Source organism: Lampris incognitus, chromosome 2 (assembly GCF_029633865.1).
Source record: "Lampris incognitus isolate fLamInc1 chromosome 2, fLamInc1.hap2, whole genome shotgun sequence".
Taxonomy (NCBI): Eukaryota; Metazoa; Chordata; class Actinopteri; order Lampriformes; family Lampridae; genus Lampris; species Lampris incognitus.
Genome location: NC_079212.1, coordinates 100,060,881 through 100,084,984, shown reverse-complemented (window position 1 = coordinate 100,084,984; position 24,104 = coordinate 100,060,881). Strand labels below are relative to the sequence as shown.

At 43.7% G+C, this 24,104-nt stretch overlaps 1 protein-coding gene across 1 annotated transcript in view; it reads right to left on the bottom strand.

Annotated features, from left to right (window-relative positions):
- The window catches only part of LOC130107218 (glutamate receptor-interacting protein 2-like), a 296,900-nt gene extending 274,195 nt beyond the window's left edge, over positions 1-22,705 (bottom strand). Inside the window, exon 1 of the mRNA XM_056273700.1 lies at positions 22,558-22,705. Coding sequence (XP_056129675.1) covers positions 22,558-22,705 — 148 coding nt within the window. The remainder of the gene's footprint in view (positions 1-22,557) is intronic.
- Positions 22,706-24,104: the final 1,399 nt, after the last annotated feature.

Here is a 24,104-nt window from a genome sequence, read left to right as displayed (position 1 = left end):
TGAATATCACTCAAGTGTGGAAATAAAATTATAACAGACAGTTGAATTTAAATGGAAACTATCTCAGCCCCTTCTGCAGAGTTTTAGAAGAAGTCGCTTTTTAATGATGAACACTGCTAAAAAGGCTGGCTCAAGCGGTCTCGTTTTTCAGTCGTCTGTCAGCAAGCGGGGAGTCACTTTTGTGCTGCATTATTCAGGCTAAAGCAGAGAAAGAAGATAATGGAGCGATAATGGAAAGAAAAGTGCGGCGAACCGAGTAAGCAGAAGAATGGAGATGATGGAGAGAAGGTAGCTTGTGTGTGTGTGTGTGTGTGTGTGTGTGTGTGTGTGTGTGTGTGTGTGTGTGTGTGTGTGTGTGTGTGTGTGTGTGTGTGTGTGTAGGGGTATAACGAAGCTGCTTAGCACCATTTCTCATCTCGCACAGAGATGAAAGACAGAAATAAAGAAAGGGTGGGGGCAGCAAGACATCTAAAAAGTACGAAAGTAAGACAGCAAGACAGGACGACATCAAGAAAGTTCTCCTACTCTCTTCTTTCCTCTTCTTGCTTCCTCTCTTTTTCCACTTGTTTTTCCTGTTTCCTCCTCTACCCCCCTCCCTCTCCTCTCCCCTCTTCACCCAACATACACACACATAAACAAGACAATAAACAAGGTAAATAAAGCGATGCCTGAAGACTGGCTACGTAAGATGTGTTGGGTTTTCTATAATGCAACCTTTAACGGACTCACAAGTGCGCACACCGTGTGCAGATGAAGGTTATAACAAGCGCCATACACACCCGTTCTGCTCCTCTCACTATTAAGGAGCTCTTCTGCAGAACTCCCTCAGGGCCTGTTAGGTCAAACATAATTCTTTCTCTCTTAAGACAGTTTATACAGGTTATCTCGGTCCGGCTGTCAGTCTTCCTCTCCCTCACATAGCTGCACATCTCCATCCTTATCTCTCCTCTTATCCACCTATCTGCCTCGCTCCCTCCTCTTCACCGCCGCTTCTTTCATTGGCCCCACTGTTTGTTTGTTCCACTCTCTTTCTCCCATTTTTCTTCCCCTTTCTTTCTTTCTGTCCTGCTCTCTGGCCTTTCTCTTCATCTTACTTTCCATCTTCCTGACACGCTTTTCAGCTCCATTGCTCCTCATATCACCCTTCCACTCCCTTGCCCCTTCTCCACTCACCCTTGCTCCTTCCCTCCAGCTCATTAGCTCCTCGTTCTCCTGTAACTCTTTCTTCAGTCTTCCAACATCTGATGCAAGAGAATGCAACAGCACCCACTGCTGCTCCTATCTCACAGTGCAGCCTCAAACAGCAAGTCCCATAATGCAACAGGGACAAGAAAGCCCCTGCTGTGAAGCACAAAGACAGCCTTGGCGCAAAGTCGTGTGAATTGTGTATTTGCATCCGAAAAAAGAAGATGAAAAAAAAGCCACAGGGCAGAGTTAAGTCTCTGCAGTTCTTCTCATATCCAGAGGAAACGGGTTTACATACAGGACTTACAACAGTATTACTAAGAATGTATGACTGATTCCCAAATCCCAGAATATTTGAAAGGAAGACCAGGCATGGAGTTGATAGCTTGATATAGTGTGAGGAAAAAGTCATTCATTAGTTCAGAGGTCAAACATCTTATTCACACGTAGTACCATGAGATTCAGCTCCTACCACAGTGCTGCCGGGTTTTATGTGAGGAGATAGGAATGCAGACAGGCAAACCTACTTTTCACATGCATTCCCTAATTCTTATAACCAACAGCGTGAATTAAAGTGGAACTGAACTCTTCCTCTTTTTGGTGTGACCCCCCCTAAAATCCGTTAAGGACAATAAGAGATCTTCTGATTTAAATAGTATTGTGTTCGGGAAAAAAAACCTTTGTACCAGCAAAGTATCATTAACCCACCCAAGTGTCATGAAATGTTTCCCTTCAACTCCAAAAAATGCCACGAAAAAAAAAGAGAATAAACTGAGCCCTGGATAACACAGAACAACTTTATGCAAAAATTAAATAATAAAAAAAAACTTTTAAAAGTACAAATTCAACTCTAGCTATTGGGGACAGCATAGAGAGAAGGTACGACTCGCTCACCAATGACAGCCCAAGACTTTGGCATGGTGTTGTAAAGAGAAAAAGGCTTTAACAGCACACATGACGTTTGTGATGCTATGAATAGCATCATGAAGAAAGAGACAGCGAGCAAGAGAGAGAGAGAGAAGTTTTTTTTTTTTTCGTTCCCCGGCGACATCAGGAAGGCTTTGACGTTGCTGGAACAGAAAGAAGATGTTCCTGATTCTAGCAGTGACTATCTCCTCTCCCATCCTGCTGATATTCCCTCTTCTTCTTTTCTGGTGCCCCCCCCTCTCTCCCTCGCTGTCTTTTATTTCCTGCTTCAACAATTAGTTCACACATCTACTGTGTGTGTGTGTGTGTGTGCAGCAGAGAGATAGCGTAGAACAGGACAGTTAGGTGGGACAAGAGAAAGCCCTGCCAGTGCACCATGATAATGCTGACCTTCACGTTTCCATCCATCCATCCATCGCTTTCTCTTTACCTCCCCACCTATCCCTCCCCTTTTTTCTCATGCGCTGTCTTCCAGCGTTCCTCACCCATCTTTCCCTTTCTGCACACTATGTTTCCCTCTACCGTCTCTCTCTTTCTCCCACTAACTAATTGTTGCCCCCATTCTCGCTTTCTCTCTCACGCTCTCTCCACACCTCTCTATCAACCCTTTGTCACACAGGGCATATGTGTAGAAAGTATTCATGTTGTTCTTCATCACGGTCAGCTGGGACAGCACACACATCCTCATCTTGGCAAGGTTTGCTTGACAAACATATACACATCACACAAACCAAATCAACTCAGACATGTTACATCACTCACACACAAACATGTCTGTGTGTGTCTGAATATTGGGTGAGAGAAACACAAATGATGAGGGGGAGAGCGAGACAGAGAGAGGGATTGATTAGGAAGAGAAGCTGAATGAAATTGAGAGAGAGAGAGGGAGAGCAGCAGTCTGTTAGACAGACATCTATAGATCGAGACACTGACTGCAAATGAATTCAGAGAAAATGAGAGAAGACAGAATGAAACAACAGACAAACATACACAGATTTAGAGAGGAACAGGGAATTATTCTTCCGATCTGGTAGAGAACAAAGGATGAATCTCGAAATTATCAAAAGGTATCAACTTATCACGTAGTCTTCTTAACGGACCCGTTTATGTGTTCTTTCATGCTACGTTCTTATCTTTTTCACAGTAGGTAAAAAAAGATAAACGCATGTAAAAATCCCTTGCTTGGTTACAGAGTCAGATAGGCTGTTATTTTCTTATAACAAAAAGACCCATTCATATGCAAATCATATAGGACCTGTTTTGATGTCTTCCAGCAATTGCTGTTTATGTCTATGTGAATATTCTGCACATCCTGGTGACACTGCTTTTGCCAGACACCAAAGCCTTCTTGTATTTGATGAAATGTACCCCGACATGGCGGTGACGATACACTTACTTTTCTATCTAATGAAATAAATCAATAAAAAGTCAAGTAAAAGCAGCCATCTGAGAGTGACGTTCAACAGCCTAGATTATATCGCACACTTAACACAGCAACAGCAATAAATAGTTTCCAGCTCAACTCACACTGCTCTCTCCTCAGTCGCTGCCTCGAGGCATATGGCTCAATTCACCCTACCGCAAGTGTAGGGGTCAAAATATTTCAATAATGTCCACCGTATGGGGCATCCGGGTAGTGTAGCAGTCTATTCTGTTGCCTGCCAACACGGGGATTGCCAGTTCGGATCCCCGTGTTACCTCCGGCTTGGTTGGGTGTCCCTACAGACACAATTGGCCATGTGTGTGGGTGGGAAGCCAGATGTGGGTGTGTGTCCTGGTCGCTGCACTAGCGCCTCCTCTGGTCGGTCGGGGCACCTGTTCAGGGGGGAGGGGGAACTGGGGGGAATAGTGTGATCCTTCCACACATTACATCCCCCTGGCGAAACTCCTCACTGTCAGGGGAAAAGAAGCGGCTGGTGACGCCACATGTATCGGAGGAGGCATGTGGTAGTCTGCAGCTCTCCCTGGATTGGCAGAGCGGGTGGAGCAGCGACCGGGACAGCTCAGAAGAATGGGGTAATTGGACAGATACAATTGACAACTGGGGAGAGAAAGGGGGAAAATAATAATAATAATAATAATAATGTCCACCCATCCACCCAGCTTGGTGGTTGCTGGTGTTTTCTGACACAGGGGAAGCTGAGCTGTCAGTAGCTAATGGCAAAAAAACAGAACATTCAAATCTATTCTCGGTCTTTTCTAAATCTACCTCATCTAGTTACATGTAGAGCAACTTATACAAGTAACTGATAGGGTTGAAAGGTGACTTGAAGAAAAACTTAGGTACATTGAGTCTGTAATAAGTGGTTTTCCAGAAATGTTGACCTGATTAACCAGCTACTTCCAGAAGTCGTCTTGTCAACTGAACGTTTCCTTTTTTTTTTTTTTTTTTAATCAAACATATTAAAACATGTCTGATTGTACTGTGACTGTTCAATTCCTTTTGAGGCATTCAGTTATCCCAATTCCGTTATCCCAGGACCGTTTTGGAGACAAAGCAAGAGAGGCAAGATTGAGATGGCTTGGACACGTGTGGAGGAGAGATGCTGAGTATATTGGGAGAAGGATGCTGAATATGGAGCTGCCAGGAAAGAGGAAAAGAGGAAGGCCAAAGAGGAGGTTTATGGATGTGATGAGGGAAGACATGCAGGTGGCTGGTGTGACAGAGGAAGACACAGAAGACAGGAAGAAATGGAAGCGGATGATCCACTGTGGCGACCCCTAATGGGAGCAGCCGAAGGTAGTAGTAGTAGTTATCCCAATTCCTCAAACAAACTGACGATGTTGAACCAATGTTGAGATATGTTATATGTTTCTTGATGTCCGCCACATCCAGCCATGGATACGTTATTCCACATAGCCATAGCAGCACATGCCACCATGGCTTGTCCTTTAATGAGGTGTAGGTTTAAAAAAAAAAGTGAAAGTAAGCTTTAATGTGTGCACTTTGCCGGGTTTTCACATTCCTCGATGGTACCAGCCTCATGGTTTGCACCCTTTATGACCAGCAAGAATGCATGTAGACAGACAGCTTTTAAGGTTTTCATTAGTACCAGACGTCGCTGGTCTGATAAGTATTCTGCTGGACCAGAAATCAATTCACACTGAAGGACGTGATTGAAATGTGGTCAGCTCTGGTCAATACCACATTCTCCCTCTGGCCAGGGGGAAAAGGGAGGGCAGTTATTGAAGTGAAGACTAAGCACTCAGTGCACACTCAAAGCAGATAGAACAAATTAAAAAAATTACACTATGGCTGTCATGCTGGGGACACACTACAAAAATTCAAAATCATAGGGAAAAAAAAGATAAAGCTGTTTCACACTGATAGAGTTATAATATTTTTGATCTTAGAGACATACAAACACAACAATGATTTGGTTCACAGGAGCACATGCATAGACAAGCAAAATAACTGAAAACACACACATACCCTCCATAATGATGATGATGGTGATGATGATTTATTTCGAACATACAGATAAAGCCAATGCCAAATATCTGAAGTGATCAACAAATCCACACATCAAACTCCGTGAACAAATCTCCATATGCATCAGATTATTTGTTACATGTTCAAAAAGGAGTAGAAGTATACGCTTATTTTTTCCAACCCCTTCTCACCTACTCAACTTAATTCAGCTATTATACATTTCAAACTCAATTCCCACTGTACTGTATAGTTCAAATTCAATGCATGTTGTGCTGCACAATACAAACTCAACTACTGTGAACAACAAGGGAAAAAAGACAAAAAAAATTGTGCAAGAACACCAATTCACATGCTTCTGTGACATAATATCAACTGAACTCCTTCTCTATGAGGCTATCTCTCTTGATACTATGACTAAGCTTGTGTCAGCTTCTAAATCAAATTCTTGCTTACTTGACCCTTTACCAGCAAATTTTTTTAAAGACTTCTGGCCTTTTCTGGGACCTACAATGCTAGACATTGTTAATTTAGCACTTAATACTGGCATTATTCCCAGCAGTTTTAGGACAGCTGTGGTGGTCAAACCTTGACTTAAGAAACTGCACCTCGATCCAGGGTCTCAATTACTATCGACCAGTTTCTAATCTTCCATTCTTTTCTTAAGTATTAGAGAGTTGTGTATCAACAACCATTGACCCATATAGAAGAAAACAATCTATATGAACCTTTTCAATCAGCTCTCAGGGCCTGTCACTGAACTGAAACTGCTGTGACCAGAGTGGTAAATGATCTTCTACTTGCTATGGACTCTGATTCCACCTCTGTGTTTCTATTACTAGACTTCAGTGCAGCCTTTGACGCCATTGATCACTGTAAACTATTATACAGAATAAACTGTAATTTTGGTGTCTCTGGCCTAGCTCTACCTTGGCTTAAATTCTACTTATAGGAAGAACACAGTGTGTCTGCTATAATATTACATTGGAATTATCTGATGTTAAATATGGTGTACCTCTGGGCTTGGTTCATGGATCTCTACTTTTTTGTCTTTATATTTCACCTCTTGGCCAAATTATACCCAGTCACGGAATAAATTTCCATTGCTATGTGGATGATACTCAGCTGTATGCATCTATAAGGCCTGATCATCATACTCAAATGACTAATTTAGAGGCCTGCTTGGCTGCTGTGAAAATTAGATCTCTCTAAATTTCCTGCTATTAAATTTTGATAAAATTGAGATGCTGGCCATTGGCCCTGCTAGACAGACACCAATTTTATCAACAGTAACGCTCAACAACTCTGTGATTTCATAAAGTGTGGCAGCAAAAATATTGGTGTCATGTCTGAGCCTCTGCTTTGATAAGCACATTAAACAAATCACCAAGAGAGCCTTTTTTCCACTTACGTAACATAGCTAAAATTTGGTCTTTCCTGTCTATGTCTGATGCCGAGACTCTAATACATGCATTGGTTTCATCCAGACTTGATTGCTGTAATGTTCTATTTTCAGGTCTGCCACATGCTAGTCCTAAAAGTCCGGCCTTTACGCCCACCTAAGGACCCAGAAGGAGGACAGTCATACTCGACCCTGAGAGACCGCCGATGATGACGACTAAAAATCTTCAGATTGTTCAAAATGTTGCAGCCAGAATCCTACCTAAAGCTAGAACATTTGACCATATTACTGCAATTTGTCTCAATGAATTTACCAAGCACTGTTCTGCCGATGAGATTATATATTATTGATTATTGCAACTGTTCTCTCACTGGCCAATGGCTATTAACAATCTCCATTTCTGAATTAAATATTTGGCCAATTCACACAGCAGAAGTCTATAAAAAGTTAACCAGATGCCAGTAAAAAAAAAAAATCAAATGTGTTTGAACATGTCATGCACCATAAGATAATCGTTGTGACTATCCAGTGCAAACACCCCAGAATAGCCCAGACTCACACCGAATCTTGAAAACCAAATAGGATGGCCAAATTGTTGTTAAATTGGATTTGAAAGTTGTGTAATGTATCCCTGGCATTAACTGACACCCTTATCCAGAGCAACTTAAAATGAATACAACAGTAGGTTGGGTACGCAGTCCTGGATCATGAAAATCAGAGCCAGTGTGTCAGACAGAGACACAAAGAGAAGAAATAAAAGAACCAAGTACAGGGGAGTGCTGGATTATTTTTTTGATCCATTGGGGAGATGATGAACTGACGGAGTCTTTGTAGAGATGAGTTCTCAAACTATGAAAGATGATGTAAAGTGCCTTTATGCATAAGATAGGGTCAGCAACAATAGATCTAAGTATTTGGCAAAAGTTGACTCATATACTTTCCTATAACAAGTACACTGTTTCATATAATAAAGGCAGTAATATTTATAAAAAGAAGAACAAAAAGAGGAAGAGGGACAAGAAGGAGAAAGGAAACCATAGATTAACAGAGAAGAAACAGATAATTTAAAAAGCCTGGTTTTGTTTGGTTTTCTGTCCACTGATAAACCATTATAATTCATTTTACATTAAACATCAGTCAATGATGGTTGGTAGAAGGTTGTTGTGATGAGCCTGGGGCTGTTGAAGGGGGGAGAGGAGGAAGTGAATGCTAATTTAGACAAGTATCCACCCACAGACTGCCACAGAGATGGGGAAAGAGGCAGAGAACGAGGTAGGCAGACAGAGATACAGATGGGGGAGGAGGGGAAAGACTGGGAAAGAAAGTAGCAGAGAGAGAGAGAGAGAGAGAGAGAGAGAGAGAGAGAGAGAGAGAGAGAGAGAGAGAGAGAGAGAGAGAGAGAGAGAGAGAGAGAGAGAGAGAGAGAGAGAGAGAGAGATAGAAAGAGGGAGCAAGGGTGAAGGAAAGATAGACATTGGGTAAGAAATTAAGAGAATAAAAAAAGGAGAGAGAAGAGAGAGAGGATGAGTAGAGCGCTGGGGGAAAGAAAAAACAAGAAAGTGTGAGGGAGACAGAAAGATGAAGATTGGAAAAGAGTGAGAGCAAGGGCCAGAAAAGGAGGGAAAGAGAGAGAGCGAGAGAGACTGAGCGGGAGAGAAATTAGGATAAAATGGTATGCATTTTCAGTTTAAAAATGTGGAAGTGTGGTGGGGAGATAGACAGCAACAGAGAAAAGTGGGGTAAGAAGGAACAAGAGAAGTAGACATAAGCAGAGAGTAAAAAGAGTGAGAGAAATATAAAGGATAGACTTAACTCCTAAATTTAGCATGTAAATGACTTACAGTGAGCAGACATTTGCACACGCTCAGACACACCTGGGCCCTGTTCACACCTGACATTAAAATGTATCTTGGGTGATCCAGTCACAAGTGGACAGCTCCAAGTACAGGTGTGAATGCACCCAATGCATCCTAAATGCGTATTGAGATCCGATCGCTCAGGCCACATTCGGAAGTGGCCTAAGACACATTTGTCCACATCGTATTTGAAGTGTAAACGCATGTGTCCTCGGCCACATCGAAGGACCACCTGGTCAATTAATGTCCTCTGCGTAGGCAGAAGTGTGTACTCATTCGCGCGCCAACTGCATCATAAAAGTGTGAAACAAGCGAGAGAAGCCACAACAACTTTACAGAAGAAGAAGAGGAAGAAGAGAAGCCACAACAACAAAAGGTAAAATTGATTCTTGTGGATGGAGTAGTGACGAAACACACTGTCTGATTGCAATTTGGGCCAAAGAGTCAGTACTGCGCAAACTAGGTGGCTCATATCGCAACTGGGCAATTTACGATGAAATTTCCAAGAAGATGGAGGAGAACGGCTATAGTCATGGCAGCAATGCCAATGCAAAATTAAACACCTCAAGGGTACTTTTAGAAAAGCCAAGGACTCGGGCGTCTGGGTGGTGTGGAGGTCTATTCTGTTGCCTACCAACACGGGGCTCGTCAGTTCGAATCCCTGTGTTACCTCCAGCTTGGTCGGGCATCCCTATAGACACAATTGCCCGTGTCTGCGGGTGGGAAACCGGATGTGGGTATGTGTCCTGGTCGCTGCACTAGCATCTCCTCTGGTTGGTCGGGGTGCCTGTTCGGGGGGGGCTAGGGGAATAACGTGATCCTCCCACACACTACGTCCCACTGGTGAAACTCCTCACTGTCAGGTGAAGAGAAGTAGCTGGTGACTCCACATGTATTAGAGGAGGTATATGGTAGTCTGCAGCCCTCCCCAGTCCGGAGAGTTGGTTGGGCAGCAACCGGGATGGCTTGGAAGAGTGTGGTAATTGGCCAGATACAATTGGGGAGAAAAAGGGTGGAAAATCCCCCCCCCCCTCAAAAAAAAGCCAAGGACTCGAACGGCAAGTCCGGAGCTGTCTCTTTTATGAGGAATTGGACAGGGTGCTAGGAGATCAACCGTCATTTTGTCCCGGTGAAGGTGACATTTCAGACAATTTCATTTAGCAGACGCTTTTATCCAAAGTGACATACATCTGAGAGTTAATACAACACAAGCAAGGATCTAGTCAGGCGACAACGTAAGTAAGTGCCAAAAAACTAGGTTCAAGTCTGATAGGACATACTCAACTCAGTGATGGATGCCAGTGCAGATGCCACAGCCACGCTGAGCAACAAAATGCCTGCTGAAACCCAAGGAGATGACTGCCATAGTGACGGTATATACCTTGTTTGAGAAACGAACTTGAATTGTATTAAAATGCATTCAACAGTCTGACCCCCGTCCTATATGAATATGGTTATTCTCAAGCAACCCTTTATTTTAGCAGTGAGGCTGCCTGCACCACATAAGCTTACTATAAATCAGGGGTGGGCAATCTTATCCAGAAAGGGCCAGTGTGGGTGAAGGTTTTTTTCCAACCAAGCAGTTACACACCTGTGTCTCCTAATCAAGTTCTTCAGCAAAGACTCTACTGGTTGATTAGTGGGATCAGGTGTGTACCTGCTTGGTTGGAACAAAAACCTGCACCCACACTGGCCCTTTCTGGATAAGATTGCCCACCCCTGCTATAAATGAAGAGTTGCCATTTTATCACTAATTGTAATGCTAACCCTGATGGTGATTATATGTATATTACCGTTAGAACCATTGAATGCATTGCAACATTACTACCCCCTTTGGATAAAGAACAAACAGATAGCGTATATCTTAACCGAGGGACAATTTGGTCTCCCGCCCTTAGAGCCATGGCTGACTAGCCATGCCAACAGTACTGCCCCTAAGTTGGGTCTCGGCTTATATATTTATTCTGTTTTTAGCTTTTTTTCCTTAGCTATCAGGACTCTGAACTCCTGCCTCTAGTTCCCTCCTCACACACTACCGGCATGCATACCAGTCACCTAATGTATGTGGTTATGTGTAATATGTTTCTGCTATTATACCACTGTACTGTATGGTAATAATATGGTAATATGGCCACTGGTACTGTTGGCCAGCAGGGTACCAGTGGAAACTATGCTACTGTTGGGAGAATGAGAAGGAGAGGGGGGAGGCATGTCCAGAGGCAGCGAGAGAGGAGGAAGGGTAGGAGTCAAGTCAATTTTATTTGTGTAACCTAATATGTGGAGGTGTGACACCACCTCCACCTCTCTCACCACATCCACTTTGATGGACATGGTGAGAGAGGACATGCAGGTGGCTGGTGTGACAGAGGAAGATGCAGAGAACAGGAAGAAATGGAAATGGATGATCCGCTGTGGCGACCCCTCACGGACCAGCCGAAAGTAGTAGTAGTAGTAGTAGTAGTAGTAGTAGACTGTATGGTAATAATATGTGGAGTGTCTGCTGTTGTCCATGTATTCAGGATGTGATTCAGCAAATCATAGAGGCAAACCAAAACCATCTACTCAACAAAACTGTTTCAGTCTTTGTTTAATTGCTCAGGCATGTGATTAGCAAAAGACAAAAAGCTGGAAACCATATGGAGTGGAGACTGTAGTAGAGGTGGTGAGGGTGAGAGGGTCACGGTTGGAAAAGCAAGAAGTCCTGATTAAACAGAAAGAATCACATCCCTGATTTATGTATTGTGCTGCAGAGTTTTACATACTGTACTGAAAACAACTTCCACCAGCCTTGGTCATGTGGCTAAAGATCTATTTTATCAATTTCATTGCGTAGTAGGTTGAGAAACTTAGCTCTGTGCCGCACTGGCCTTTTCCACCCAATGAGAGCTGGCTATAATGTCTTATTTTTACCTGTTTGTGTTTGTAGATACTACTGGACCAGATGCTGCTGCTACACTGTCATCATCCCGGTCCTCCTCATCATCATCATCATCATCAGCAAAGTGACTGTCTGCTTTAAACAGTGGCCAAAAGAGACGGAAGAAGTCCAAATTTGAAACAACCCTGGAGACCTTTTCTTAAGTAATCTGTAACAGCAAGGAAAGGGTGCTTCTGCAGATGTAGTGAGCACAGCATGCCCATAAGAAGAAACTGTCTGGGACGATGATTCAGTCAATTTGGCAAAGGGTGATCGGGCTTTTGCTGTTAGAGTCCCCACACTATGGTACTCTCTTCCTGTCAAACTAAGACAAACCAAGTCTCTAGCTTCTTTTAAATCTCATCTTAAAACCTTTGTTTTTAGGAAAGCTTTTACAAATGTTTGATATTTGTTTATATCGATTTATACCGTTTTTGTTTTTACTCTTGCTTATTTGGTCTTAACTCTTATTTTTGCCTTGTCTGGTTTTAATTCTTTTTAAAGCACTTTGCAACATGGTTTTAGTAAAGTGCTATATAAATAAAGATTAAGTTTCCTTTATCAGTTCCCTTGGGGAAATTCAGTGAGTGCAAATTAGCCCATCCTAGATGTGATCTGTGTAGCTAGGAGCAGTGGGCTGCCACCTTCATGCTGCACCCGGGGACCAACTCCAGTTCTTTTCTTATTGCCTTGGTCAGGGGCACAGCCAGAGGTATTAACCCTAACATGCATGTTTCTTTTTGAAGGTGGGGGAAACCAGAGCACCCAGAGAAAACCCACCACAGACCCAAGGAGAACATGCAAACTCCACATAGACAACAACCTAGGATGACCCCCAAAGTTGGACAACCCCGGGGTTCGAACACAGGTCCTTCTTGTTGTGAGGCGACAGCTCTAACCACTGGGCCACTGTGCCACCCATTTTATTAGAAATGTATATAAATATATAACTTTGTTAAAGGAAACACTCAATGGTAGGGAAAGTGCTCAACAAATAAGGAACAAAATAATCCAGTGAGTCAAGTAAATTTTTTATGAGACAGTACAAGCCTGTTTCATGCCATAAGCAATCATCAGCTGACAGCTGATGAATGCTTATAGCGTGAAACAGGCTTGAAACCAGAGCCCACAGAGAAAACCCACACAGACACGGGGAGAACATGCAAACACCACACAGAGGACAACCTGAGATGACCCCCCAAAGTTGAACAACCCCGGGGTTCGAACCCAGGACCTTCGTGCTGTGAGGCAACAGCGCTAACCACTGTGCCGCCCATTATATATATATTTTGTAATTCAAATTTCCCCTTAACCACTCTACAGGGCAAAGACACAGCAGTTGGTCCACTTTGTTTTTACAGGAAAACATGTGGCATTTATTGCACATTATTTTTTTATTTTTTGCTAAATGTATGGTGGCCCTGTGGTGGCCTGGCGGCCCGTCCGGAGTGTCTCCCCGTCTGCCACCCGATGGCAGCTGGGATAGGCTCCAGCATCCCCGTGACCCTGAGAGCAGGATAAGCAGTTTGGATAATGGATGGATGGATTGTATAGTGCTGTGTTTATAAACTTAATTGTTGTCTTGAAGAGCCCCATGAATATGGGACACTGCAGCTGTTATTTCTTTTGTAAAGGACAATATTTAACAGAACTTAAATAAAAGATCTTAAACACCTTTTTTCCTAAGGTTTCAACCTAAAACTACAAAACAGAGCTAACAGGAGTGCTAATATATTAACCATGAGACAATCAGACGATGGCAATGACAAAACAGGATCAAAATGTTTTATGTTAGATCTGATTTTGTCACATCGAATCCTTACTCTACTATCGCTAAACAAAGCAGACACAACATGCATAATTGTTAAAGGTGTATACCGTGTAAAAAAAATCTTTCCACGGACCTGGAACAACGCTGTTTCACTCTATTTATAGCTTTCAGTTTGTCGCACCAACAGAGATACAGCTGAGCATATGCTCTGAAGATCTGATAGACCAAAAGCGCTAAATAAAGTGTAAATCTGCACAGATCTAAGTGTGCAGAAACCTCCTCATTCAGTTTGGGCTCATTGCTTCTTACAACACCTTAGCAAAGACTTAGCCAGGTGGCGCAGTGGTCACCCTGCATTATGTAATGGTGTTGAACCTACCCGCCATAAACATGAATAGCATTACTTCAGTAAAAGCAGCTCTACAGCGGTCCAATTTCCCCTGTATTCAAAGTGCTTTGGTCCAAGAATAGAAAGTGGAATGCATGGTTTTGTTATCCAGTAATGACATTAACCTGACTCAGTCAACATTTTGCAGTAAATTTGCATTTATTTTTTTTGTCAAACATGTACAGTAAGACAAATCCTTACAGAGATGCTTTTAAATGAACATGCATTTAGTAGAATACTTTGTAAAACATGCAATATTTGAATAATACAAATTGTCTCGAGATAATTTGCAGAGAGCATAGAAACAACAAAACCAGCAACATATGATTAATAACTTCTCCATTGTAACATTTTGTATTATACCCCTTTTCTCCCACTTTGTCTGATCATGATCACACTATTATGCATTTTTGTGTTTATAAAAGTTATTGTAGACCCCCAAATCAATTGATATAACAAATGATATTCCAGCATTTTTTCCTCTCGTTAACCCTAACCTGCTGTGGGAACTCCTTGTGCTTGACATACTGTACATCAAGCTATTCATATTTCAATTCCATTCAGTTCTTAGTGACAATGCCAGCACTCGGTCAGTGAAATATGTAGTGAGTACCCGTCTAACATTCTGCAGGTCTGCTGTTCTCTCATGAGGCAGTGGAATGTCAGGTTCCCTCAATTCTGCTGGCTCCTCCACTTCCTCCCTCTAGTCCTTCAAAAACTCCTCTCCCTGCGACTCGCACAAGTTGTGCAAGACACAGCAGCTGCTGACAATGGTGGGAACCCTCAAGACGCTGACATCCATCTTCTTCAACAGACACTGCCATCTCCCCTTAAGCCTGCCAAAATTACATTCCAGTCAGGCGTGCACGACAAATTCTGTAATTGAAATGCCTCTGCTCTCAAGTAAGATGTCCATTGTCAGGGTATCCCTTCATTAGCCAGCTAAAGAGAAGGTATGCAGGCTCTCCCAAGAGCATGATGGGCACCAGTATACCTCCGATTTCTCACGTGTCCTAGATGGAAAAAGCAACAAAAAAACCCCAAAACATTACTCTTTGGGTTAATAATTAGATTTCTCAACAGTTAATGCATTGGACAAGTACAAACGAATTAGCAGGCCATCTGTAGAACATTAAAAGATTATGCCTCACCGGCGGGAAAAGGTTGTCACTCTCAGCTAAATCGAACGCTGTGGAGTTTCGTAGCACTCTTGCATCATGCCCACTGCCAGCCCATCCAACGCTGATGTTGATGGATCTGTTGATGGAAAAGAAAAAGGAAACAGACTAGCTTTAATGACTTACTTTGATTCCATGAGGCAGGCAAACAGGCTTCCATCACAGTCTAACACAACAGAAATACATAACTGTTAATACACAATTTGATACATTACAAACACAATATACCTCAAAAGATGTACAGTACGGCCTATATTAACCATCAGGGTGACACAAGTCTCAGTCTTGGCCTTCTCCCACTGTGAGAGAGAGAAAGAGAGAGAGAGAGAGAGAGAGAGAGAGAGAGAGAGAGAGAGAGAGAGAGAGAGAGAGAGAGTGTGTGTGTGTGTGTGTGTGTGTGTGTATTACTCACCTAGAGAGGTGATCAGCAACAGCTTGTAAGATGATGGAACGACTCCCTTTGCGATCAAAGTAATCCTTTGCGTTGTTAGGGTGTTGTGGTGGGGATATGAGCGCTATCTATTGCTTCTCCTCATCTCTCCTCGAAGCCATCCACAATTTCCCGCAGTCTTTCCCCCCGAGGCAAACTGATAAATTGGCACTGAAGTGTGCGTATAGCACAACAAACCTCCGAAACACATTTGGACACCGTTTCTTTGCCAATACCAAACAACTTGGACATTGTTTTAAAGTATGTACCCGATGAGAGGTACCAAATTGCCACCGCAGTCCTATTCTCCAGTTGTATAGCCACATGCAAATGTGTACTTCTTTTGTGTAGCTGCTGTCGCAGTTTCCCACATGACACCATATGTGTGATGTCACATGGGAAAATTAGGTAGCCACTGTTCATCACTGAATATCCCAATTACGATTCTGTCCCACCAGTCTTGGGTTCTTGCAGGCAGCCAAAATGTCCTCTCAGATCTTGTAGCCATCATAGCAAAGGTGAAAGCTGCGGCTATCTTTTTGTTTCTCCTCATCTCCAGTCGGTTCTCTAATTGCGTAGGCTGGCTTTGTCAACGACGTCTGAAATTTTCGAAAAGCCCACAGAGATCTATCATGACTGCGCCGAACAAACACCTTGGGCGATTTGGTTAGACACGCCGAGGAAGAGACCCAGATTTTGACTTTGCCCATGTGCCAAGGTCTTTGCAAACTTCTTCTTTTCATTTCCATTAGACTAGGCATGGGAAGTGCATTGCGGTCTCCTGCCGGTTAAAAACAACAACACATTTGGTCTTTGCAAGGAAGTGAGATCGGATCACAAGTGGCCACTCGAGACGAATGTGGAGAGACATTCTAATGCCAGGTGTGAACAGATGTACCGAGAGCTGTCCACATGTGATCTGATCACCCGAAATGCCTTTTATGTGAGAAAAAGCAGGGTGAGTATTCAGTATTCCTCACCAATAAGATTAACTCAAAAACATCACTTATTGGGCGTCCGGGTAGTGTAGCGATCTATTCCGTTGCCTACCAACACAGGGATCGCCGTGTGTGTAACCCAGTGTGTGTGTGTGTGTGTGTGTGTGTGTGTGTGTGTGTGTGTGTGTATGTGTGTGTGTGAGATAGTTGTTTGTGATTATGAATACATGCAGTGAAAATATATTTATGGATTATTAACAGGTGTGTTTGAACATGGAGATGGAACAATTCAATTGCTACAACAGAACTTGTTCCTTTTGCAAGGGGCAACTATGAATCACATTTTGATCTTACATTGATTAATGAGGGGTTTACTCACTTGGTAACTTACTGGATATAATTTATTGGCGAAACCTTTTAAAATTCAGCTAAATAATAAAAGTAGGTCATGCTGCTTTACCACTTGGGTGAGAGTCTGCATTAATGTGTGTCTTGATTTTATGCTTAGAAAAGAAATTTGCTTACAACATACTAAGAATTAAACATTTAAGGGTGGAATCGTTTATGGATTGTATGTGGTGAATTAAAACATGACTTGCATTCAAGTCATTCAAGCCGCAGTGTAAAAATGTACAAAACCAAAGTGTAATACATACAAACCCACTCGTAAGGTGTGGTGGTGATTATCAGTGTGTGCTCTTCTCAGCAATTTTCTAATCTCAGATTTCATTATCTTCTCTGTTTGATGTCTGTTATGCATTTCATGGCAGACATATTCCACTATTTTGCAGCTCTCCAGCTCTTTTGATGCAGCCATTTAGCTTGTTCTGTTTGCTGTCCAGCCTCTTCAGCTTTTGTGAGCGTTTTTTCCAATGGGACAGTTTCATTATTTGTCCCTCTCTGATGCTTCTGTTGTGTATTCGTCCATTTACCAGTTGAAATGGCTTTCACTCTCGAGCTCTTACCGGCAGAGAAAGGAGATGTGCATTTTGTCCTCTGGCAACAACAGCTGGTGCATCCCAAAACTCAGAGGTACCAAAATGACAAATATTTGAAAAGGAACACAACAAAAAGGGATGTTTATTTCCCAAACTGGCTGGAAATGAGACTTTAAATAGCCAACTACATTAGTAGAATAGATTCACTGTTGCTTAAAGTTGCCCTTAAAGTCCACTACCTTACTAGCCAATGGTTGGGTTTACTTCATTGACAAATCTGGCCAAATTACTCAAATCACACGCTCTACTTTAAAAGTTTTCATACCTCTTATGTGTTTCATGTGAGCATTTGTGATTGATATGTATCTGCAAACCAGATTTCACTGCTCTGGCTGACTCGTCCTATGCTTGATTTCTGCAATACCCACTTCCTCTAATTAGTTATTACGCCTGAAAAACGTTCAAGATGAACTCTGTAACCATCGGTCTTCGCAAATTACCACGACTAGGTGTAGTGTTAATCTGTATTTAAGGAACCCTAACAGCACAACTTTACCATTCAGGCTTAGCCGTGTCCATCAACTTATTTTGAATTATGATGCATTGCATCTAAGCCGCTCTCTGTCGTTTTTAGTGGAGCGTCATTCACTGTTGGAGGGAGCGGTGCAGTATAACACGGCTGATCTCCCAAGTACAATGTGATAGTCTGCAGGTTATCAATTTCAAGCCAAAGAGAGAGCTGAATACAGCTGAAGTGAAAGTGCGAGTGCTCTAAGTATTGTGGCAAGCCGGTGTGGAAGAATGGCGAGATAGAGATCTCTTATTTGCAACTATTGCGTCCCATACACCGCACGACCCCGACAGCGCTGTTCAATTTTAACACCCTGTCAGAAACGAACTGAGGGGAAAGGAGAGGCAAGAGGCAAAGATGCATTTAGAATGGCAGCTTCTGTGTCCCATACACCGCACGATTCCGGTAGTGATCCTTTATTCTGCCCCTACCCATGGTTGCCGAACACTAGCTTCCCCCAACAAGGTGGTTATTGAACACACTAATCTTGATCACGGTCCTACAGTGAGTCAGTTAGTAACATTGCCATCTACCCAGTCCAAGTTAACCCCCAAAGAAACAATACATCCCAACATGAACCTAATATTGGAACACACAAATTATAACAATCTCAACCCAAACATTAACAGTCCCATGAGCCCCCGCACTTCCCCAGCGCAGAGCCATCGACTGTCAGAGCGACCGTCTTCCCCGATCGCTACAGTATATTTTATCGGACTGCCGATCCCATACTCCACGTCCCCCAACATGGGCAGCACGGGGCAGCTATGGTGGGCAGAGGAAACAGGGTTTTTGATAAAAGGATGGGGCAACCACACAAAAAGGCAGTTTTCAAACCTGTAGTTTGTGTGTGCCTTGTTCAGAGTCATGGGGCTTATTTGTCACATTATCATGGTAACCCAAGGATTCTGTTTTTATACGGATGGATTTCTACGCGAACCAGGATTTAGAAATAACACCCTCTGTGAGTGAACTGTAACGTCATCGGTCAGAAGTTTGCAGTGTTTCGTGGAAGTTGACTGTCTTCGAGGATGAATACAAGCAGTCTGTTCGCCTCGGTTGGAAGATTTCTCCTGTTTGCCAGACCGAAGGCATTAATAAACTGGAGCACTGCTAACAGTTTTGTCAACGGATCATTGGCTTTGCTGTGATCCTCTAGTTTACGTATATACCAGAGTTTTATATACAAGCAATTTCAACATGAATCAAGGCAGCAACTCCAAAACACTGTTGTGCTGTTGCATATTAGCAGACGGAGGTGCTGTCTCAAGACTTCTGCACAAGAGAAAGCACACTAAAATAAATGCTGGGGAGACATACCCTAGCCATTCACAGGGAGCCGAGTCCACAACGCATAGAGCGACTTCGTGAATTGGGTCAGAAATCATTCTCACTAGAAAGGAACCACTCGAGAATTGTTTGAAAATATACCAAGACTTTCTCCCCCGGTGGCCTCGTGAATATTTTTCTGTTGCGTTCACATGTGCTTAAATGAACTAAACATTAGGCTAGAAATTCTTGAGGCTAGGGTTGGAAGTAAATGCTCCAAATGGACTAGGTGTGAAAGGCCCACAGACACAAAAAAAGCACAAAAATACTGATCTTATCTGCATCCATCCTATCTATCTAAAATCTAATCCTATCTTATTGTGTGTGTGAGAGAGAGTGAGAGAGAGAGTGTGTGCATGCGCCTGCATTTGATCTGTTCATGTAATGATGTGTGTCTGTATAATTTGATAACTTGACTGATGCAGGGTCATGAGTTCACATTACTGCTGCGTGCAAATGCTCAGCAAGAAAATGGAAATCTCGTCGCCGCCTGCGTTCTCAAAATCTGTCTTCTTCCAGCAGCACGAATCCTATGAATATGGTGTGATATGCAATGCACCAAGGCGAGACTGTCATTCAGCCTGTTCTAAATTTTGGTTGGTGCCACCCAATGAAAACGAGTAACGCCAAGTAGCACAACACACGCCATTTTCCATGTTTACCAAATGAAAACGAGTAAAGCTGAGTAGCAAAACACACGCCATTTTCCATGTTTACTATGCAAAGTTACTAGTAGAGGACAGTGGACACATCACTGACTGACACTGATGATGTGTAGTAATACACACACACACACACACACACACACACACCGTTTCCGTAATGTGAAACCAAATCTGCCATGATGAAAAAAGGCAATGTAAGGTTCAGACTTGAGTGTAAAAACAACTTAACATTACCAGGATTTCTGTTTCCATGATTAGCTGCACTCCAAGTTAGGCCAAAATCATGACCACCCCTGTCATTAACATATTAACATGGTGTTCTGGATGAAAGCCTATGCCATTAGAAAAACATTGTTCCCCGCCCCCTTTTTCACCCCAATTGTACTTGGCCAATTACCCCACTCTTCTGAGCCGTCCCGGTCGCTGCCCCACCCCCTCTGTCGATCTGGGGAGGCCTGCAGACTACCCACATGCCTCCTCCGATACATGTGGAGTCACCAGCTGCTTCTTTTCACCTGACAGTGAGGAGTTTCACCGGGGGGACGTAGTGCGTGGGTGGATCACGCTATTCCCCCCAGTCCCCCCTGGAAACAGGCGCCTGACCAACCAGAGGAGGCGCAAGTGCTGCGACCAGGACACATACCCACATCCGGCTTCCCACCCGCAGACACGGCCAATTGTGTCTGTAGGGACGTCTGACCAAACGGAGGTAACACGCGGATTCGAACCAGCGATCCCCGTGTTGGTAGGCAACGGAATAGACCGCCACGCTACCCCGGCACCCAGAAAAACACTGTTTGAGTGAGAAGTGCGGCTGAGTAGTTGGATCTTTTCTCCGATTACATCATGACCTCTCACTGGCTGCAGTGCAATGCTTGGATGTATGGAGTGTTTGTTTGATGCTGTTTGAAGTACTGTTGGTGCCGTTTCTGCTGAGTGATTAAAAAGATTGTTTGATGCAAGGATATAAGGAGGGGTGGGGGGACTGCACACACATACAAACACATTGGATTTCCACTTTTGTTTGCTCTCTCTCACACACACACACACACACACACACACCCCTCTCTCACTCATATGCTCTCTTCTTTTACTTTCACTTTCAGTATTTCACACTGAGACAATCTGACATGCCCTATCTGCTCCAGTACAACACACGCTCTCAGATACGTATACAATATGCCCCCTCATGAGAGTTACACATGCCACACACACACACACACACACACACACACACACACACACACACACACACACACACACACACACACACACACACACACAGTAAACTCTCTCTTGCCCTTTTCTTACAAACGCATTCCCTCTTCACAGTTGTTTGTGATCCATCAAAGCTAGATCAAAAATAATCCTCATAAAAAGGTTGAGCTCGCCGAAAAAAAAACAACCCACGGAAGTCTTTGAAAAACATGAGGTAGTTTCATACTGTACTCCAATCAATGCTAATTAACACACACAGGCCAAATAATGTGGTAGTAACACTAGCTATAATAAACAATGTAATCCGTGGCTGTGTCACTGGGACGCTGAAAGCAACACACTAGCTTGTTAAAAGCTGAGCGACACCACCGTAAACCTGAGCAACAAACACACAAGAAAACAGTCCCACAGTAACACAGAGACATGGCGATTCGTTCACAACACAACACAGCGTCCCTATAACACTTCTCTTAAACAACAGTTCATGGTGCGCTGCACAATAAAGGCTAGCAACAAAAATGCTTAAGGTTACAGATGTGAATGATGGTGTCATGGTTATGTTTTTCTTTTCCTGCCCCTGCCTTGCTCACCTGTCCCCCATTACCTGATTGGCTCCCCATGTATGGATCCCGCTGTGGTTGTCCCAGCTCATTGTTGGGTTGTAAGTGAAACTTTACCCTCGTTAGTTCGCGGTGGTCTAGTGCTTCATTCCTTCTCTGTGTTTTTGTACCTTTGTTTCATCAAAGCCTTGCTTAATCCCAGCCTGTCTCTGCTGTCTGCATTTGGGTCCTGTTCCTGCTCTCCCCGTGACAGATGGTGGCACAGAGGCATCCATAAAGGTGGAGGTTGTTGACAAATGGGGAAATGGTTGGACTGACAATACCTGGATATGATGAGGGGTAGTAAGAGGCCTGGAAGTGGATTGTTCTGGCCAACCAGTACATCAACATACAAGCAATATACTACCAAGTACAGAGGACACATTGCAGAGAGCGAATACTGACGCTGAAAGTGTGGCGGCTATGCCAACAGCCTGCCAGTGTGACAGAGCGATGCAAACCACAAGCCGACAACACACTCAACACTCAACAAGCAAAGCTGCAACTGCATTGTGCATGTCGGCTGCAGGAGCCATTCACAAAGTGTGCTGGGCAGGAATATTGGCAAGCCTAGAAACGCAAACATCACACCAACACACACACACACAATGACAAATGCTCTTTTTTTACGCAACTGCTAACTTTGTTTTTCTCTCGATCAAACATACGGACAGAAACTATGCAGCCAATTTTGTGAACAAAACAAAAACATAAACTTTTGGTCTCAAGTCAAATACAGAAACAAGCACTGGCACATTCACTCTTTTACAGATGCACACAGACACACACAGACACACACACACACGGGACCTCACCGCTGATGCAGAGGCTGAAAGGACAGAGTTCATCGCACAGGTTGTCGGGGCTCTCTATCTCTCCCCCTCCTGCTCCTAATCCTCCCCTGTTCCGCCTCCTCGGGGACATCCTCTTCACGAGCTTCATCACCCTCTCCACTCTGTCCATCCTGGATGACAGGATTCACCTCTCCTCCTCGCCGCTCTTGTCTTTGCCTGAGGGAGTGCTTGGAGCCTTTCTGCCGCCCGTCTCCGTCTCGCACAGTCTGTCTCCGTCTCTGTGTTCCTGTTTCTTCTTCTTTTCCTCCCTGCCCTCCCTCTTTCTCCCTGTCTTTCTACGTTCTGTTTATTTTCTCTATTCTCCCTTAGTGTTGTGCCTCTCCCTCTTTCTCTCTCAGATCCTGACAACTTTCCCAGGTTGACTAGTGCTTCTCTGCTCGTTTGCTGTCTCTTATCTCCCTCTCTCTCTCTCTCTCTCTCTCTCTCTCTCTCTCTCTCTCTCTCTCTCTCTCTCTCTCTCTCTCTCTCTCTCTCTCTCGCTCTCTCTCTTGCTTGCCCTTCTTTTACCCACCTTCCCCTTCTTCTTCTTCTTCTTCTTCTTCTCTTCTTATCAGTGAAAAGACTCTTACTGTTCCAAAAGCCTCTCTCTGCTCCAGCCTCTGCACGGGTCCAGTCCTGTAATTTCCTGACCAATGCGGCAGTTTCACCTCCGGTAACTCTCACCCACGCGCCTGCCTCTCTCTCTTTTTGTCTCTTCTCATCGTAGATTGTTGATATGCTCTCTTTCTCCTTCCCTCCGGTGTTTTCTCCTGTCTTTCTCGAACTCTTCCCTTCTGTTCAGCCCTGAGCTGAGGCGGCAGCATAGCATCACCACGCTCACCAAGCAGCGCGGGAAGAGAGAGACTCAGAGAGAGGAGACAGAGGCAGCATGTACACTCTTCCCCCCTCCTCGCTCTCTCTTTCTCTCTCTGTCTTTTTTCTTCCCCCTCCTCTCCCTGTGCACCCCCCCCCACCTACAGCGCTCGCAGTGCCGGTTCTGTGAGGAAAAGGGCTGAAAAAAATAAAACAGCACCCCCCCGAAAAAAAATAAATAGTGTAGCGCTATTTTTTTTCTTCCTCTGGAGCGCTATGCTTCATTATCCCCCCCCCCCCAACACACACGCTAAATTAGTATGCCCCCTCCCTTACTTCACAAACTATTTTTCTATCTATTTAGACAACAGCAAAAATTCACCATCCATTCCTCTTTCCTTCCTTCCTGCACCCTCTCTCTCTCGCTTCTGGTCTCCCATAAGTGCACCAGAACTTTTTTCCTCTTTACCTCCTCTCTTTTCTTCTCACTTTATTTTAATCATCTTTCTCTCTTCTTCCCTCTACTCCTTTCATTCCTGGCATCTTGCTCCTTCTCCTCGCGGCCTTTAAAGGTTTAGTCAGCTCATTTGGTCTCTACTCCTTCCTCACCTCCTCTTCCCTCCAAATCTCCCAACCACTCAAACTCTCCACTCCCGTCTCCCTTTCCCACCTCATCACTCAAGCCATCCTTTCTCAACCTAATCCTGCCTTTGCTC